This window comes from Siphateles boraxobius, unplaced genomic scaffold, assembly GCF_051911475.1.
Source record: "Siphateles boraxobius isolate OS27281-9 unplaced genomic scaffold, OSU_SipBor_1 107, whole genome shotgun sequence".
NCBI lineage: Eukaryota > Metazoa > Chordata > Actinopteri > Cypriniformes > Leuciscidae > Siphateles > Siphateles boraxobius.
The window spans coordinates 595,389-618,605 of NW_027508708.1; the positions used below are offsets into that span (position 1 = coordinate 595,389).

Consider the following 23,217-nt stretch of genomic DNA (forward strand, 5'->3'; position numbering starts at 1 on the left):
CATCAGCTCCACTCTCATACCCATCTCACATAAACACTATCAGCTCCAGTCATGAACACCATCAGCTCCACTATCACACCAATCTCACATAAACACCATCAGCTCCACTCTCATACCCATCTCACATAAACACCATCAGCTCCAATCTCACACCCATCTCACATAAACACCATCAGCTCCACTCTCACACCCATCTCACATAAACACCATCCGCTCCACTCTCATACCCATCTCACATAAACACCACCAGCTCCACTCTCACACCCATCTCACATAAACATCATCCGCTCCACTCTTACACCCATCTCACATAAACACCATCAGCTCCACTCTTACACCCATCTCACATAAACACCATCCGCTCCACTCTTACACCCATCTCACATAAACACCATCAGCTCCACTCTTACACCCATCTCACATAAACACCATCCGCTCCACTCTTACACCCATCTCACATAAACACCATCCGCTCCACTCTTACACCCATCTCACATAAACACCATCAGCTCCACTCTCATACCCATCTCACATAAACACCACCAGCTCCACTCTCACACCCATCTCACATAAACATCATCCGCTCCACTCTTACACCCATCTCACATAAACACCATCAGCTCCAATCTCACATCCATCTCACATAAACACCATCAGCTCCAATCTCACATCCATCTCACATAAACACCATCAACCCCACTCTCACACCCATCTCACATAAACACCATCAGCTCCACTCTCATGAACACCATCAGCTCCACTCTCACACCCATCTCACATAAACACCATCCGCTCCACTCTTACACCCATCTCACATAAACACCATCAGCTCCACTCTCACACCCATCTCACATAAACACCATCAGCTCCACTCTAACACCCATCTCACATAAACACCATCAGCTCCACTCTCACACCCATCTCACATAAACACCATCCGCTCCACTCTTACACCCATCTCACATAAACACCATCAGCTCCACTCTCACACCCATCTCACATAAACACCATCCGCTCCACTCTTACACCCATCTCACATAAACACCATCAGCTCCACTCTCATACCCATCTCACATAAACACTATCAGCTCCACTCTCATACCCATCTCACATAAACACCATCAGCTCCACTCTTACACCCATCTCACATAAACACCATCCGCTCACTCTCATACCCATCTCACATAAACACCATCAGCTCCAATCTCACACCCATCTCACATAAACACCATCAGCTCCACTCTCATACCCATCTCACATAAACACTATCAGCTCCACTCTCATACCCATCTCACATAAACACCATCAGCTCCACTATCACACCAATCTCACATAAACACCATCAGCTCCACTCTCATACCCATCTCACATAAACACCATCAGCTCCAATCTCACACCCATCTCACATAAACACCATCAGCTCCACTCTTACACCCATCTCACATAAACACCATCCGCTCCACTCTCATACCCATCTCACATAAACACCATCAGCTCCAATCTCACACCCATCTCACATAAACACCATCAGCTCCACTCTCATACCCATCTCACATAAACACTATCAGCTCCACTCTCATACCCATCTCACATAAACACCATCAGCTCCACTATCACACCAATCTCACATAAACACCATCAGCTCCACTCTCATACCCATCTCACATAAACACCATCAGCTCCAATCTCACACCCATCTCACATAAACACCATCAGCTCCACTCTCACACCAATCTCACATAAACACCATCAGCTCCACTCTCATACCCATCTCACATAAACACCACCAGCTCCACTCTCATACCCATCTCACATAAACACCATCAGCTCCACTCTTACACCCATCTCACATAAACACCATCCGCTCCACTCTTACACCCATCTCACATAAACACCATCAGCTCCACTCTCACACCCATCTCACATAAACACCATCAGCTCCACTCTCATACCCATCTCACATAAACACTATCAGCTCCAGTCATGAACACCATCAGCTCCACTATCACACCAATCTCACATAAACACCATCAGCTCCACTCTCATACCCATCTCACATAAACACCATCAGCTCCAATCTCACACCCATCTCACATAAACACCATCAGCTCCACTCTCACACCAATCTCACATAAACACCATCAGCTCCACTCTCATACCCATCTCACATAAACACCACCAGCTCCACTCTCACACCCATCTCACATAAACATCATCCGCTCCACTCTTACACCCATCTCACATAAACACCATCCGCTCCACTCTTACACCCATCTCACATAAACACCATCAGCTCCACTCTCACACCCATCTCACATAAACACCATCCGCTCCACTCTTACACCCATCTCACATAAACACCATCCGCTCCACTCTTACACCCATCTCACATAAACACCATCTGCTCCACTCTCACACCCATCTCACATAAACACCATCTGCTCCACTCTCACACCCATCTCACATAAACACCATCAGCTACACTCTCACACCCATCTCACATAAACACCATCCGCTCCACTCTTACACCCATCTCACATAAACACCATCAGCTCCACTCTCACACCCATCTCACATAAACATCATCCGCTCCACTCTTACACCCATCTCACATAAACACCATCAGCTCCACTCTCATACCCATCTCACATAAACACCATCAGCTCCACTCTCATACCCATCTCACATAAACACCACCAGCTCCACTCTCACACCCATCTCACATAAACACCATCAGCTCCACTCTCATACCCATCTCACATAAACATCATCCGCTCCACTCTTACACCCATCTCACATAAACACCATCAGCTCCACTCTCACACCCATCTCACATAAACACCATCCGCTCCACTCTCATATCCATCTCACATAAACACCATCAGCTCCACTCTTACACCCATCTCATATAAACACCACCAGCTCCACTCTCACACCCATCTCACATAAACATCATCCGCTCCACTCTCATACCCATCTCACATAAACACCATCAGCTCCACTCTCATGAACACCATCAGCTCCACTCTCACACCCATCTCACATAAACACCATCCGCTCCACTCTCACACCCATCTCACATAAACACCATCAGCTCCACCCTCATACCCATCTCACATAAACACCATCAGCTCCACTCTCAAACCCATCTCACATAAACACCATCAGCTCCACCCTCATACCCATCTCACATAAACACCATCAGCTCCACTCTCACACCCATCTCACATAAACACCATCCGCTCCACTCTCACACCCATCTCACATAAACACCATCAGCTCCACTCTCACACCCATCTCACATAAACACCATCAGCTCCACTCTTACACCCATCTCACATAAACACCATCCGCTCCACTCTCACACCCATCTCACATAAACACCATCAGCTCCACTCTCACACCCATCTCACATAAACACCATCAGCTCCACTCTTACACCCATCTCACATAAACACCATCAGCTCCACTCTCATGAACACCATCAGCTCCACTCTCACACCCATCTCACATAAACACCATCAGCTCCACTCTCATACCCATCTCACATAAACACCATCAGCTCCACTCTCATACCCATCTCACATAAACACTATCAGCTCCAGTCATGAACACCATCAGCTCCACTATCACACCAATCTCACATAAACACCATCAGCTCCACTCTCATACCCATCTCACATAAACACCATCAGCTCCAATCTCACACCCATCTCACATAAACACCATCAGCTCCACTCTCACACCCATCTCACATAAACACCATCAGCTCCACTCTCATACCCATCTCACATAAACACCACCAGCTCCACTCTCACACCCATCTCACATAAACATCATCCGCTCCACTCTTACACCCATCTCACATAAACACCATCAGCTCCAATCTCACATCCATCTCACATAAACACCATCAGCTCCAATCTCACATCCATCTCACATAAACACCATCAACCCCACTCTCACACCCATCTCACATAAACACCATCAGCTCCACTCTCATGAACACCATCAGCTCCACTCTCACACCCATCTCACATAAACACCATCCGCTCCACTCTTACACCCATCTCACATAAACACCATCAGCTCCACTCTCACACCCATCTCACATAAACACCATCAGCTCCACTCTAACACCCATCTCACATAAACACCATCAGCTCCACTCTCACACCCATCTCACATAAACACCATCCGCTCCACTCTTACACCCATCTCACATAAACACCATCAGCTCCACTCTCACACCCATCTCACATAAACACCATCCGCTCCACTCTTACACCCATCTCACATAAACACCATCAGCTCCACTCTCACACCCATCTCACATAAACACCATCAGCTCCACTCTCATACCCATCTCACATAAACACCATCAGCTCCACTCTTACACCCATCTCACATAAACACCATCCGCTCCACTCTTACACCCATCTCACATAAACACCATCAGCTCCACTCTCACACCCATCTCACATAAACACCATCAGCTCCACTCTCATACCCATCTCACATAAACACCATCAGCTCCACTCTCATACCCATCTCACATAAACACTATCAGCTCCAGTCATGAACACCATCAGCTCCACTATCACACCAATCTCACATAAACACCATCAGCTCCACTCTCATACCCATCTCACATAAACACCATCAGCTCCAATCTCACACCCATCTCACATAAACACCATCAGCTCCACTCTCACACCCATCTCACATAAACACCATCCGCTCCACTCTCATACCCATCTCACATAAACACCACCAGCTCCACTCTCACACCCATCTCACATAAACATCATCCGCTCCACTCTTACACCCATCTCACATAAACACCATCAGCTCCACTCTTACACCCATCTCACATAAACACCATCCGCTCCACTCTTACACCCATCTCACATAAACACCATCAGCTCCACTCTTACACCCATCTCACATAAACACCATCCGCTCCACTCTTACACCCATCTCACATAAACACCATCCGCTCCACTCTTACACCCATCTCACATAAACACCATCAGCTCCACTCTCATACCCATCTCACATAAACACCACCAGCTCCACTCTCACACCCATCTCACATAAACATCATCCGCTCCACTCTTACACCCATCTCACATAAACACCATCAGCTCCAATCTCACATCCATCTCACATAAACACCATCAGCTCCAATCTCACATCCATCTCACATAAACACCATCAACCCCACTCTCACACCCATCTCACATAAACACCATCCGCTCCACTCTTACACCCATCTCACATAAACACCATCAGCTCCACTCTCATACCCTCTCACATAAACACCATCTGCTCCACTCTCACACCCATTTCACATAAACACCATCTGCTCCACTCTCACACCCATCTCACATAAACACCATCTGCTCCACTCTCACACCCATCTCACATAAACACCATCAGCTCCACTCTCACACCCATCTCACATAAACACCATCCGCTACACTCTTACACCCATCTCACATAAACACCATCAGCTCCACTCTCACACCCATCTCACATAAACATCATCCGCTCCACTCTTACACCCATCTCACATAAACACCATCAGCTCCACTCTCACACCCATCTCACATAAAAACCATCAGCTCCACTCTCATGAACACCATCAGCTCCACTCTCACACCCATCTCACATAAACACCATCAGCTCCACTCTCATACCCATCTCACATAAACACCATCAGCTCCACTCTCATACCCATCTCACATAAACACTATCAGCTCCAGTCATGAACACCATCAGCTCCACTATCACACCAATCTCACATAAACACCATCAGCTCCACTCTCATACCCATCTCACATAAACACCATCAGCTCCAATCTCACACCCATCTCACATAAACACCATCAGCTCCACTCTCACACCCATCTCACATAAACACCATCAGCTCCACTCTCATACCCATCTCACATAAACACCACCAGCTCCACTCTCACACCCATCTCACATAAACATCATCCGCTCCACTCTTACACCCATCTCACATAAACACCATCAGCTCCAATCTCACATCCATCTCACATAAACACCATCAGCTCCAATCTCACATCCATCTCACATAAACACCATCAACCCCACTCTCACACCCATCTCACATAAACACCATCAGCTCCACTCTCATGAACACCATCAGCTCCACTCTCACACCCATCTCACATAAACACCATCCGCTCCACTCTTACACCCATCTCACATAAACACCATCAGCTCCACTCTCACACCCATCTCACATAAACACCATCAGCTCCACTCTAACACCCATCTCACATAAACACCATCAGCTCCACTCTCACACCCATCTCACATAAACACCATCCGCTCCACTCTTACACCCATCTCACATAAACACCATCAGCTCCACTCTCACACCCATCTCACATAAACACCATCCGCTCCACTCTTACACCCATCTCACATAAACACCATCAGCTCCACTCTCACACCCATCTCACATAAACACCATCAGCTCCACTCTCATACCCATCTCACATAAACACCATCAGCTCCACTCTTACACCCATCTCACATAAACACCATCCGCTCCACTCTTACACCCATCTCACATAAACACCATCAGCTCCACTCTCACACCCATCTCACATAAACACCATCAGCTCCACTCTCATACCCATCTCACATAAACACCATCAGCTCCACTCTCATACCCATCTCACATAAACACTATCAGCTCCAGTCATGAACACCATCAGCTCCACTATCACACCAATCTCACATAAACACCATCAGCTCCACTCTCATACCCATCTCACATAAACACCATCAGCTCCAATCTCACACCCATCTCACATAAACACCATCAGCTCCACTCTCACACCCATCTCACATAAACACCATCCGCTCCACTCTCATACCCATCTCACATAAACACCACCAGCTCCACTCTCACACCCATCTCACATAAACATCATCCGCTCCACTCTTACACCCATCTCACATAAACACCATCAGCTCCACTCTTACACCCATCTCACATAAACACCATCCGCTCCACTCTTACACCCATCTCACATAAACACCATCAGCTCCACTCTTACACCCATCTCACATAAACACCATCCGCTCCACTCTTACACCCATCTCACATAAACACCATCCGCTCCACTCTTACACCCATCTCACATAAACACCATCAGCTCCACTCTCATACCCATCTCACATAAACACCACCAGCTCCACTCTCACACCCATCTCACATAAACATCATCCGCTCCACTCTTACACCCATCTCACATAAACACCATCAGCTCCAATCTCACATCCATCTCACATAAACACCATCAGCTCCAATCTCACATCCATCTCACATAAACACCATCAACCCCACTCTCACACCCATCTCACATAAACACCATCAGCTCCACTCTCATGAACACCATCAGCTCCACTCTCACACCCATCTCACATAAACACCATCCGCTCCACTCTTACACCCATCTCACATAAACACCATCAGCTCCACTCTCACACCCATCTCACATAAACACCATCAGCTCCACTCTAACACCCATCTCACATAAACACCATCAGCTCCACTCTCACACCCATCTCACATAAACACCATCCGCTCCACTCTTACACCCATCTCACATAAACACCATCAGCTCCACTCTCACACCCATCTCACATAAACACCATCCGCTCCACTCTTACACCCATCTCACATAAACACCATCAGCTCCACTCTCATACCCATCTCACATAAACACTATCAGCTCCACTCTCATACCCATCTCACATAAACACCATCAGCTCCACTCTTACACCCATCTCACATAAACACCATCCGCTCACTCTCATACCCATCTCACATAAACACCATCAGCTCCAATCTCACACCCATCTCACATAAACACCATCAGCTCCACTCTCATACCCATCTCACATAAACACTATCAGCTCCACTCTCATACCCATCTCACATAAACACCATCAGCTCCACTATCACACCAATCTCACATAAACACCATCAGCTCCACTCTCATACCCATCTCACATAAACACCATCAGCTCCAATCTCACACCCATCTCACATAAACACCATCAGCTCCACTCTTACACCCATCTCACATAAACACCATCCGCTCCACTCTCATACCCATCTCACATAAACACCATCAGCTCCAATCTCACACCCATCTCACATAAACACCATCAGCTCCACTCTCATACCCATCTCACATAAACACTATCAGCTCCACTCTCATACCCATCTCACATAAACACCATCAGCTCCACTATCACACCAATCTCACATAAACACCATCAGCTCCACTCTCATACCCATCTCACATAAACACCATCAGCTCCAATCTCACACCCATCTCACATAAACACCATCAGCTCCACTCTCACACCAATCTCACATAAACACCATCAGCTCCACTCTCATACCCATCTCACATAAACACCACCAGCTCCACTCTCATACCCATCTCACATAAACACCATCAGCTCCACTCTTACACCCATCTCACATAAACACCATCCGCTCCACTCTTACACCCATCTCACATAAACACCATCAGCTCCACTCTCACACCCATCTCACATAAACACCATCAGCTCCACTCTCATACCCATCTCACATAAACACTATCAGCTCCAGTCATGAACACCATCAGCTCCACTATCACACCAATCTCACATAAACACCATCAGCTCCACTCTCATACCCATCTCACATAAACACCATCAGCTCCAATCTCACACCCATCTCACATAAACACCATCAGCTCCACTCTCACACCAATCTCACATAAACACCATCAGCTCCACTCTCATACCCATCTCACATAAACACCACCAGCTCCACTCTCACACCCATCTCACATAAACATCATCCGCTCCACTCTTACACCCATCTCACATAAACACCATCCGCTCCACTCTTACACCCATCTCACATAAACACCATCAGCTCCACTCTCACACCCATCTCACATAAACACCATCCGCTCCACTCTTACACCCATCTCACATAAACACCATCCGCTCCACTCTTACACCCATCTCACATAAACACCATCTGCTCCACTCTCACACCCATCTCACATAAACACCATCTGCTCCACTCTCACACCCATCTCACATAAACACCATCAGCTACACTCTCACACCCATCTCACATAAACACCATCCGCTCCACTCTTACACCCATCTCACATAAACACCATCAGCTCCACTCTCACACCCATCTCACATAAACATCATCCGCTCCACTCTTACACCCATCTCACATAAACACCATCAGCTCCACTCTCATACCCATCTCACATAAACACCATCAGCTCCACTCTCATACCCATCTCACATAAACACCACCAGCTCCACTCTCACACCCATCTCACATAAACACCATCAGCTCCACTCTCATACCCATCTCACATAAACATCATCCGCTCCACTCTTACACCCATCTCACATAAACACCATCAGCTCCACTCTCACACCCATCTCACATAAACACCATCCGCTCCACTCTCATATCCATCTCACATAAACACCATCAGCTCCACTCTTACACCCATCTCATATAAACACCACCAGCTCCACTCTCACACCCATCTCACATAAACATCATCCGCTCCACTCTCATACCCATCTCACATAAACACCATCAGCTCCACTCTCATGAACACCATCAGCTCCACTCTCACACCCATCTCACATAAACACCATCCGCTCCACTCTCACACCCATCTCACATAAACACCATCAGCTCCACCCTCATACCCATCTCACATAAACACCATCAGCTCCACTCTCAAACCCATCTCACATAAACACCATCAGCTCCACCCTCATACCCATCTCACATAAACACCATCAGCTCCACTCTCACACCCATCTCACATAAACACCATCCGCTCCACTCTCACACCCATCTCACATAAACACCATCAGCTCCACTCTCACACCCATCTCACATAAACACCATCAGCTCCACTCTTACACCCATCTCACATAAACACCATCCGCTCCACTCTCACACCCATCTCACATAAACACCATCAGCTCCACTCTCACACCCATCTCACATAAACACCATCAGCTCCACTCTTACACCCATCTCACATAAACACCATCAGCTCCACTCTCATGAACACCATCAGCTCCACTCTCACACCCATCTCACATAAACACCATCAGCTCCACTCTCATACCCATCTCACATAAACACCATCAGCTCCACTCTCATACCCATCTCACATAAACACTATCAGCTCCAGTCATGAACACCATCAGCTCCACTATCACACCAATCTCACATAAACACCATCAGCTCCACTCTCATACCCATCTCACATAAACACCATCAGCTCCAATCTCACACCCATCTCACATAAACACCATCAGCTCCACTCTCACACCCATCTCACATAAACACCATCAGCTCCACTCTCATACCCATCTCACATAAACACCACCAGCTCCACTCTCACACCCATCTCACATAAACATCATCCGCTCCACTCTTACACCCATCTCACATAAACACCATCAGCTCCAATCTCACATCCATCTCACATAAACACCATCAGCTCCAATCTCACATCCATCTCACATAAACACCATCAACCCCACTCTCACACCCATCTCACATAAACACCATCAGCTCCACTCTCATGAACACCATCAGCTCCACTCTCACACCCATCTCACATAAACACCATCCGCTCCACTCTTACACCCATCTCACATAAACACCATCAGCTCCACTCTCACACCCATCTCACATAAACACCATCAGCTCCACTCTAACACCCATCTCACATAAACACCATCAGCTCCACTCTCACACCCATCTCACATAAACACCATCCGCTCCACTCTTACACCCATCTCACATAAACACCATCAGCTCCACTCTCACACCCATCTCACATAAACACCATCCGCTCCACTCTTACACCCATCTCACATAAACACCATCAGCTCCACTCTCACACCCATCTCACATAAACACCATCAGCTCCACTCTCATACCCATCTCACATAAACACCATCAGCTCCACTCTTACACCCATCTCACATAAACACCATCCGCTCCACTCTTACACCCATCTCACATAAACACCATCAGCTCCACTCTCACACCCATCTCACATAAACACCATCAGCTCCACTCTCATACCCATCTCACATAAACACCATCAGCTCCACTCTCATACCCATCTCACATAAACACTATCAGCTCCAGTCATGAACACCATCAGCTCCACTATCACACCAATCTCACATAAACACCATCAGCTCCACTCTCATACCCATCTCACATAAACACCATCAGCTCCAATCTCACACCCATCTCACATAAACACCATCAGCTCCACTCTCACACCCATCTCACATAAACACCATCCGCTCCACTCTCATACCCATCTCACATAAACACCACCAGCTCCACTCTCACACCCATCTCACATAAACATCATCCGCTCCACTCTTACACCCATCTCACATAAACACCATCAGCTCCACTCTTACACCCATCTCACATAAACACCATCCGCTCCACTCTTACACCCATCTCACATAAACACCATCAGCTCCACTCTTACACCCATCTCACATAAACACCATCCGCTCCACTCTTACACCCATCTCACATAAACACCATCCGCTCCACTCTTACACCCATCTCACATAAACACCATCAGCTCCACTCTCATACCCATCTCACATAAACACCACCAGCTCCACTCTCACACCCATCTCACATAAACATCATCCGCTCCACTCTTACACCCATCTCACATAAACACCATCAGCTCCAATCTCACATCCATCTCACATAAACACCATCAGCTCCAATCTCACATCCATCTCACATAAACACCATCAACCCCACTCTCACACCCATCTCACATAAACACCATCAGCTCCACTCTCATGAACACCATCAGCTCCACTCTCACACCCATCTCACATAAACACCATCCGCTCCACTCTTACACCCATCTCACATAAACACCATCAGCTCCACTCTCACACCCATCTCACATAAACACCATCAGCTCCACTCTAACACCCATCTCACATAAACACCATCAGCTCCACTCTCACACCCATCTCACATAAACACCATCCGCTCCACTCTTACACCCATCTCACATAAACACCATCAGCTCCACTCTCACACCCATCTCACATAAACACCATCCGCTCCACTCTTACACCCATCTCACATAAACACCATCAGCTCCACTCTCATACCCATCTCACATAAACACTATCAGCTCCACTCTCATACCCATCTCACATAAACACCATCAGCTCCACTCTTACACCCATCTCACATAAACACCATCCGCTCACTCTCATACCCATCTCACATAAACACCATCAGCTCCAATCTCACACCCATCTCACATAAACACCATCAGCTCCACTCTCATACCCATCTCACATAAACACTATCAGCTCCACTCTCATACCCATCTCACATAAACACCATCAGCTCCACTATCACACCAATCTCACATAAACACCATCAGCTCCACTCTCATACCCATCTCACATAAACACCATCAGCTCCAATCTCACACCCATCTCACATAAACACCATCAGCTCCACTCTTACACCCATCTCACATAAACACCATCCGCTCCACTCTCATACCCATCTCACATAAACACCATCAGCTCCAATCTCACACCCATCTCACATAAACACCATCAGCTCCACTCTCATACCCATCTCACATAAACACTATCAGCTCCACTCTCATACCCATCTCACATAAACACCATCAGCTCCACTATCACACCAATCTCACATAAACACCATCAGCTCCACTCTCATACCCATCTCACATAAACACCATCAGCTCCAATCTCACACCCATCTCACATAAACACCATCAGCTCCACTCTCACACCAATCTCACATAAACACCATCAGCTCCACTCTCATACCCATCTCACATAAACACCACAAGCTCCACTCTCATACCCATCTCACATAAACACCATCAGCTCCACTCTTACACCCATCTCACATAAACACCATCCGCTCCACTCTTACACCCATCTCACATAAACACCATCAGCTCCACTCTCACACCCATCTCACATAAACACCATCAGCTCCACTCTCATACCCATCTCACATAAACACTATCAGCTCCAGTCATGAACACCATCAGCTCCACTATCACACCAATCTCACATAAACACCATCAGCTCCACTCTCATACCCATCTCACATAAACACCATCAGCTCCAATCTCACACCCATCTCACATAAACACCATCAGCTCCACTCTCACACCAATCTCACATAAACACCATCAGCTCCACTCTCATACCCATCTCACATAAACACCACCAGCTCCACTCTCACACCCATCTCACATAAACATCATCCGCTCCACTCTTACACCCATCTCACATAAACACCATCCGCTCCACTCTTACACCCATCTCACATAAACACCATCAGCTCCACTCTCACACCCATCTCACATAAACACCATCCGCTCCACTCTTACACCCATCTCACATAAACACCATCCGCTCCACTCTTACACCCATCTCACATAAACACCATCTGCTCCACTCTCACACCCATCTCACATAAACACCATCTGCTCCACTCTCACACCCATCTCACATAAACACCATCAGCTACACTCTCACACCCATCTCACATAAACACCATCCGCTCCACTCTTACACCCATCTCACATAAACACCATCAGCTCCACTCTCACACCCATCTCACATAAACATCATCCGCTCCACTCTTACACCCATCTCACATAAACACCATCAGCTCCACTCTCACACCCATCTCACATAAAAACCATCAGCTCCACACTCATGAACACCATCAGCTCCACTCTCACACCCATATCACATAAACACCATCAGCTCCACTCTCACACCCATCTCACATAAACACCATCAGCTCCACTCTCATACCCATCTCACATAAACACCACCAGCTCCACTCTCACACCCATCTCACATAAACATCATCCGCTCCACTCTTACACCCATCTCACATAAACACCATCAGCTCCACTCTTACACCCATCTCACATAAACACCATCAGCTCCACTCTTACACCCATCTCACATAAACACCATCAGCTCCACTCTCATACCCATCTCACATAAACACCATCTGCTCCACTCTCACACCCATCTCACATAAACACCACCAGCTCCACTCTCACACCCATCTCACATAAACACCATCAGCTCCACTCTTACACCCATCTCACATAAACACCATCAGCTCCACTCTCATACCCATCTCACATAAACACAATCCGCTCCACTCTTACACCCATCTCACATAAACACCATCAGCTCCACTCTCATACCCATCTCACATAAACACCATCCGCTCCACTCTTACACCCATCTCACATAAACACCATCAGCTCCACTCTCACACCCATCTCACATAAACACCATCCGCTCCACTCTTACACCCATCTCACATAAACACCATCAGCTCCACTCTCATACCCATCTCACATAAACAGCATCAGCTCCACTCTCATACCCATCTCACATAAACACCATCAGCTCCACTCTCACACCCATCTCACATAAACACCATCAGCTCCACTCTCATACCCATCTCACATAAACACAATCCGCTCCAATCTCACACCCATCTCACATAAACACCACCAGCTCCACTCTCACACCCATCTTACATAAACACCATCCGCTCATCTCTCACACCCATCTCACATAAACACCATCCGCTCCAGTCTCTCACCCATTACATATAAACACCATCAGCTCCACTCTTACACCCATCTCACATAAACACCATCAGCTCTAGTCTCATACCCATCTCACATAAACACCATCAGCTCCACTCTCACACCCATCTCACATAAACACCATCAGCTCCAATCTCACACCCATCTCACATAAACACCATCCGCTCCACTCTCACACCCATCTTTCATAAACACCATCCGCTCCACTCTCATACCCATCTCACATAAACACCATCCGCTCCACTCTCACACCCATCTTTCATAAACACCATCCGCTCCACTCTCATACCCATCTCACATAAACACCATCCGCTCCACTCTCATACACATCTCACATAAACACCATCCGCTCCACTCTTACACCCATCTCACATAAACACCATCAGCTCCACTCTCACACCCATCTCACATAAACACCATCCGCTCCACTCTCATACCCATCTCACATAAACACCATCAGCTCCACTCTCATGAACACCATCAGCTCCACTCTCACACCCATCTCACATAAACACCATCCGCTCCACTCTTACACCCATCTCACATAAACACCATCAGCTCCACTCTCATACCCATCTCACATAAACACCACCAGCTCAACTCTCACACCCATCTCACATAAACATCATCCGCTCCACTCTTACACCCATCTCACATAAACACCATCAGCTCCACTCTTACACCCATCTCACATAAACACCATCAGCTACACTCTCACACCCATCTCACATAAACATCATCCGCTCCACTCTCACACCCATATCACATAAACATCATCCGCTCCACTCTCACACCCATATCACATAAACACCATCAGCTCCACTCTCACACCCATATCACATAAACATCATCCGCTCCACTCTTACACCCATCTCACATAAACACCATCAGCTCCACTCTCACACCCATCTCACATAAACACCATCAGCTCCACTCTCATGAACACCATCAGCTCCACTCTCACACCCATCTCACATAAACACCATCAGCTCCACTCTCACACCCATCTCACATAAACACCATCAGCTCCACTCTCATACCCATCTCACATAAACACCACCAGCTCCACTCTCACACCCATCTCACATAAACACAATCAGCTCCACTCTCATACCCATCTCACATAAACACCATCTGCTCCACTCTCACACCCATCTCTCATAAACACCACCAGCTCCACTCTCACACCCATCTCACATAAACACCATCAGCTCCACTCTTACACCCATCTCACATAAACACCATCAGCTCCACTCTCATACCCATCTCACATAAACACAATCCGCTCCACTCTTACACCCATCTCACATAAACACCATCAGCTCCACTCTCATACCCATCTCACATAAACACCATCTGCTCCACTCTCACACCCATCTCACATAAACACCATCAGCTCCACTCTTACACCCATCTCACATAAACACCATCAGCTCCACTCTCATACCCATCTCACATAAACACAATCCGCTCCACTCTTACACCCATCTCACATAAACACCATCAGCTCCACTCTCATACCCATCTCACATAAACACCATCCGCTCCACTCTTACACCCATCTCACATAAACACCATCAGCTCCACTCTCATACCCATCTCACATAAACACCATCCGCTCCACTCTTACACCCATCTCACATAAACACCATCAGCTCCACTCTCATACCCATCTCACATAAACACCATCCGCTCCACTCTTACACCCATCTCACATAAACACCATCAGCTCCACTCTCATACCCATCTCACATAAACACCATCAGCTCCACTCTCATACCCATCTCACATAAACACCATCCGCTTCACTCTTACACCCATCTTACATAAACACCATCAGCTCCACTCTTATACCCATCTCACATAAACAGCATCAGCTCCACTCTCATACCCATTTCACATAAACACCATCAGCTCCACTCTCACACCCATCTCACATAAACACCATCAGCTCCACTCTCATACCCATCTCACATAAACACAATCCGCTCCAATCTCACACCCATCTCACATAAACACCATCAGCTCCACTCTCATACCCATCTCACATAAACACCACCAGCTCCACTCTCACACCCATCTCACATAAACACCATCAGCTCCACTCTCATGAACACCATCAGCTCCACTCTCACACCCATATCACATAAACATCATCCGCTCCACTCTTACACCCATCTCACATAAACACCATCAGCTCCACTCTCACACCCATCTCACATAAACACCATCAGCTCCACTCTCATGAACACCATCAGCTCCACTCTCACACCCATCTCACATAAACACCATCAGCTCCACTCTCACACCCATCTCACATAAACACCATCAGCTCCACTCTCATACCCATCTCACATAAACACCACCAGCTCCACTCTCACACCCATCTCACATAAACACCATCAGCTCCACTCTCATACCCATCTCACATAAACACCATCTGCTCCACTCTCACACCCATCTCACATAAACACCATCAGCTCCACTCTTACACCCATCTCACATAAACACCATCAGCTCCACTCTCATACCCATCTCACATAAACACAATCCGCTCCACTCTTACACCCATCTCACATAAACACCATCAGCTCCACTCTCATACCCATCTCACATAAACACCATCCGCTCCACTCTTACACCCATCTCACATAAACACCATCAGCTCCACTCTCATACCCATCTCACATAAACACCATCCGCTCCACTCTTACACCCATCTCACATAAACACCATCAGCTCCACTCTCATACCCATCTCACATAAACACCATCCGCTTCACTCTTACACCCATCTCACATAAACACCATCAGCTCCACTCTCATACCCATCTCACATAAACAGCATCAGCTCCACTCTCATACCCATCTCACATAAACACCATCAGCTCCACTCTCACACCCATCTCACATAAACACCATCAGCTCCACTCTCATACCCATCTCACATAAACACAATCCGCTCCAATCTCACACCCATCTCACATAAACACCACCAGCTCCACTCTCACACCCATCTTACATAAACACCATCCGCTCCACTCTCACACCCATCTCACATAAACACCATCCGCTCCAGTCTCACACCCATTACACATAAACACCATCAGCTCCACTCTCATACCCATCTCACATAAACACCATCAGCTCCACTCTTACACCCATCTCACATAAACACCATCAGCTCCACTCTCATACCCATCTCACATAAACACCATCAGCTCCACTCTCACACCCATCTCACATAAACACCATCAGCTCCAATCTCACACCCATCTCACATAAACACCATCCGCTCCACTCTCACACCCATCTTACATAAACACCATCCGCTCCACTCTCATACCCATCTCACATAAACACCATCCGCTCCACTCTCATACCCATCTCACATAAACACCATCCACTCCACTCTCATACCCATATCACATAAACACCATCAGCTCAGCTCTCACACCCATCTCACATAAACACCATCAGCACCACTCTCATACAGATCTCACATAAACACCACCATCTCCACTCTAACACCCATCCACACATAAACACCATCCGCTCAACTCTCACACCCATCTCACATAAACACCATCAGCTCCACTCTCATGAACACTATCAGCTCCACTCTCACACCCATCTCACATAAACACCATCAGCTCCACTCTCACACCCATATCACATAAACACCATCAGCTCAGCTCTCACACCCATCTCACATAAACACCATCCGCTCCACTCTTACACCCACACACATAAACACCATCAGCACCACTCTCATACCCATCTCACATAAACACCATCTGCTCCACTCTCACACCCATCTCACATAAACACCATCAGCTCCACTCTCACACCCATCTCACATAAACACCATCAGCTCCACTCTCATACCCATCTCACATAAACACAATCCGCTCCACTCTTACACCCATCTCACATAAACACCATCAGCTCCACTCTCATACCCATCTCACATAAACACCATCCGCTCCACTCTTACACCCATCTCACATAAACACCATCAGCTCCACTCTCATACCCATCTCACATAAACACCATCAGCTCCACTCTTACACCCATCTCACATAAACACCATCAGCTCCACTCTCATACCCATCTCACATAAACACCATCCGCTCCACTCTTACACCCATCTCACATAAACACCATCAGCTCCACTCTCATACCCATTTCACATAAACACCATCAGCTCCACTCTCACACCCATCTCACATAAACACCATCAGCTCCACTCTCATACCCATCTCACATAAACACAATCCGCTCCACTCTAACACCCATCTCACATAAACACCATCCGCTCCACTCTCACACCCATCTCACATAAACACCATCAGCTCCACTCTCATACCCATCTCACATAAACACAATCCGCTCCACTCTTACACCCATCTCACATAAACACCATCAGCTCCACTCTCACACCCATCTCACATAAACACCATCAGCTCCACTCTCATACCCATCTCACATAAACACCATCAGCTCCACTCTCATACCCATCTCACATAAACACCATCTGCTCCACTCTCACACCCATCTCACATAAACACCACCAGCTCCACTCTCACACCCATCTCACATAAACACCATCCGCTCCACTCTCATACCCATCTCACATAAACACCATCAGCTCCACTCTCATACCCATCTCACATAAACACCATCAGCTCCACTCTCAAACCCATCTCACATAAACACCATCAGCTCCACCCTCATACCCATCTCACATAAACACCATCAGCTCCACTCTCAAACCCATCTCACATAAACACCATCAGCTCCACCCTCATACCCATCTCACATAAACACAATCCACTCCACTCTCACACCCATCTCACATAAACACCATCAGCTCCACTCTCATACCCATCTCACATAAACACCATCAGCTCCACTCTCAAACCCATCTCACATAAACACCATCAGCTCCACCCTCATACCCATCTCACATAAACACCATCAGCTCCACTCTCAAACCCATCTCACATAAACACCATCAGCTCCACCCTCATACCCATCTCACATAAACACCATCAGCTCCACTCTCAAACCCATCTCACATAAACACCATCAGCTCCACCCTCATACCCATCTCACATAAACACCTCCATCAGGAGATGCCCAGTGGCGGCGTGATCCCCTGCCTTAGGTTGCCCTCTGTCTGGCCAAAGAGGATCCTACCCGTCATTGAGAAATCACCTTGTGCACACTGGTAACCACTCTTTCTCATTACGGAATCTTTGACAGTTTTCTTTAACAGAATCAGGTGTTTTCTGGAGCTTAAGGAAAGGCATTTTCAAGATCCACCAGAGCCATTTGGGTTGCCTACTAGTGTTAACACAGGAAGACAGGTTAATAACAGCAATATTTAATCACTAAAATCCATTAAACATCTTCAAATCAGCAAAATCTCAGTGTATTTAGTTGTTACAACGTCCATTCAGTGTTCTGCTACATCAGCCACCAGCTTAAGACATATTGCCAGAAATGTGTTTTCAAATAAATATAATTTTTTATACATTTTTTCTACTCATATTTGTTGGAGTCATTGTCTGTAATTTTACATCAACCTGTATTTATCCATTCATTTATAAACATTATTATAATTGATCTTTCCTTCAAAAGGATTCCCTTAAGAGTTCAATCTTATGACATTATTTTTTATCTCTTGTTTTTTCTCAGACGAAAACTTTAATATCGTTATATTAAACACTGATCTACTTATCTACTTGATCAACAACATAGATGTGTACTACTTTTGTTGGGGTGGTAGAGGTGTTCGAAAAATGAAGATGATTGTCAATTCAGTTGTTTAATTTCTGTAAGTTTTATAACATTCTAAAAGCTCTTAATTCCACAGATACAGGCTGGCAATCCTCCTAATAACTGAGTTCTAGAAATTCAACTGTCATAATGATCAACAGCACCAAAAAAATCTTAAGAGAACCCCAAATAAAAATATTACACTTTGCCCAAGGCACCAGTCCAAATAAGTCTGCAAAAGCAAGATTGGTGCTGCTCGTCCTCTCCCGGTCAGGAGACGCCGGTTGACACAGTGTTCCTTTGGGAAGCTGGAATCGACATGTATCCTCCATGTGATCCAGTCTCGAACAAAAGATCCAAATGTCCCTCCTTTTTGAGTATTGCACATTTAAACAATATAAACATCCAGTGATGGTAAGGCCTTTCAAAATTCTCCTTTGGGAAAAACAGTGACTGAAATCAGCGCCACTTGGTCAGATAGAATGAACAAAGGCACACCTTCTGTACTTGGACAGTTTTACTTATTCAAACAGAATCAAATAACATTGGAAATAGAGATCCAAACATTGGCAATAGGCAAGTTATAGCTGATCCAACAGCAGCTGTAGGTCAGTGCTCTTATGAAACTCAATGAAACATGCTGTATTATTGGTAAAGAATTATAACAATAAAATCTGGTTTTGTTTATCTAAAATGTGGTTTCAGTTTTTACTTTTTGATTTGTGTTTCAGAGGCAGCTGGATTAACATGGGGTTTAATACAGCTTATTTCAGAATTAGTTTTTTATTGTTGAGAGGAGTTTTCTGCAACCTGCGCTCTAGATGAATGGCTTGGTTTTAAATGTCATTGGGATTCACTAATTGAGTTGTGCTAGCCAGTAGTTGAGACTTGTGTTGTGTGTGTGCAGGTCTGTGTGCGAGCGCGTCCTGCGGTGAAGTGTTTCTGCTGGCCTCAGCAGCGCTGGCCAACATCACGTTCTTCGACAGCATGGCCTGTGAGATCCTCCTGCAGCTCAACGCCGTTCCCATCCTTCTGCAGGCGTGCAGAGACCGGCAGCGCGTCGACACGCCGTACTCCAAAGACCAGGTGCACACACATACACACACACACACACCTGCAGAGACCGCCAGCGCGTCAACACGCCATACTCCAAAGACCAGGTGCACACACACACATACATACACACACACACACACCCACCTGCTACGCCGTACTCCAGAGACCAGGGGCCTCATGTACAAAGACATGCGTTGAATTCATACTAAAACATTGCGTATGGACAAAGCTGTAAATGTGCGTACGCACAAAAAAAACAGATGTATGAATCTCTGCGTACGAAGAATCCCACGCATATTCTCTTTGTACATCCCAATTAACGTAAAAATGAGTGCACATGCACGAGCACAAAGCCCCACCCAGTCTCCTCCCTAAATTAAATACATTTAAATATGGTAATGAGTCCACTCTGGTAAAAGAAAGAAGTAAGACAATGGCTAAAGCAAGCGGCAAGAAGCGAAACTTTACAGAAAGTGAATCGGAGGTGCTAGTATCGGAGGTAGAAACGGGAAAAAAAATTATTTGGAACTTTGTCCTCCGGAATTAATAACAAAAGGAAAAAATATGAGTGGGAGAGTTTGTCTGATGCCGTCAATGCGGTGGGATCTGAAAGTCGCACTGTAAATGACCTTAAAAAGAAATGGTCTAATATAAAGGTGGACGTTAAATGGAGAACTGCAGCGCACCGACAAAGTGTGGGCAGAACAGGCAGTGGTAAAGGGGTCGATGAACTTACACCCTTTGAGCAGAGAGTTGCCTCAATTATGGGTGACACTTTACTCTCTGGAGTAGTATCTGCTGCTGTGGGAGACTCGGATTTACTACAGGACTGCCACAAAGGTAACCAATATTATCTGCACATTTATTGAATGGAAGTGTTTCCGATTCACATATGCAAATTCTTCTTCAGATGGTGCCTTTATAGCAATGTGTGCTATAAAGATAGCTGGTCCCAGGGTATGGAATACTTTACCTCTTGCCATCCGCTCCATCGCCACGCTGCATTCTTTTAAAACGGCTTTGAAAAAACACTTCCATAGCTTGGCATTTAACTCCGACCCAAGAGAGACCGAAATATATTAATTTTATGTTGTTGTGTTTTGTATTCTTTCTGTTTGGTTTTATTGTTGGAATTGTACAGCAGCACTTTGGGCTGCAATTGAGGCAGTAGAAATGTGCTATATAAAAAACTAAACTAAACTAAACTAAACTTTAGATTCGGACCCAACTCAGCACAGAGCTCCAAGAGGATAGAAACGGCTGATAAGCCAGTCATCATCCTGGGCCAGAAAATCATTGTGGTCCCTAAAAACTCGTTCTCTTCGGATTCTGCCATTAGCAATGTCCTCTAATAAGGCCAAAGCTGCCATTGCCATAGACTAAGGGTTGTATCAATTTGCATTTATATGTTCTTACTTAATTGCATAATTGATAGAATATTCCCATAAGGCTCGTGTGACAATATATGTAAATTAATTTATAAATTGCAAATTAATAGCAATGCTTCCCAAAGGTGGTAGTGCGATAGACTTGTAGAACAATTCGTTGTGTAATGTTTGCAACTT

The 23,217-nt window shown here is 46.1% G+C and overlaps 1 protein-coding gene across 6 annotated transcripts in view; it reads left to right on the top strand.

Moving 5' to 3' along the window:
- insc (INSC spindle orientation adaptor protein) overlaps positions 1-23,217 on the top strand; it is a 191,487-nt gene that overhangs the window by 136,957 nt on the left and 31,313 nt on the right. For all 6 annotated transcript variants that reach the window (XM_077247158.1, XM_077247159.1, XM_077247163.1 and 3 more), the window contains one exon: positions 21,504-21,682. In XM_077247158.1, coding sequence (XP_077103273.1) covers positions 21,504-21,682 — 179 coding nt within the window. The remainder of the gene's footprint in view (positions 1-21,503; positions 21,683-23,217) is intronic.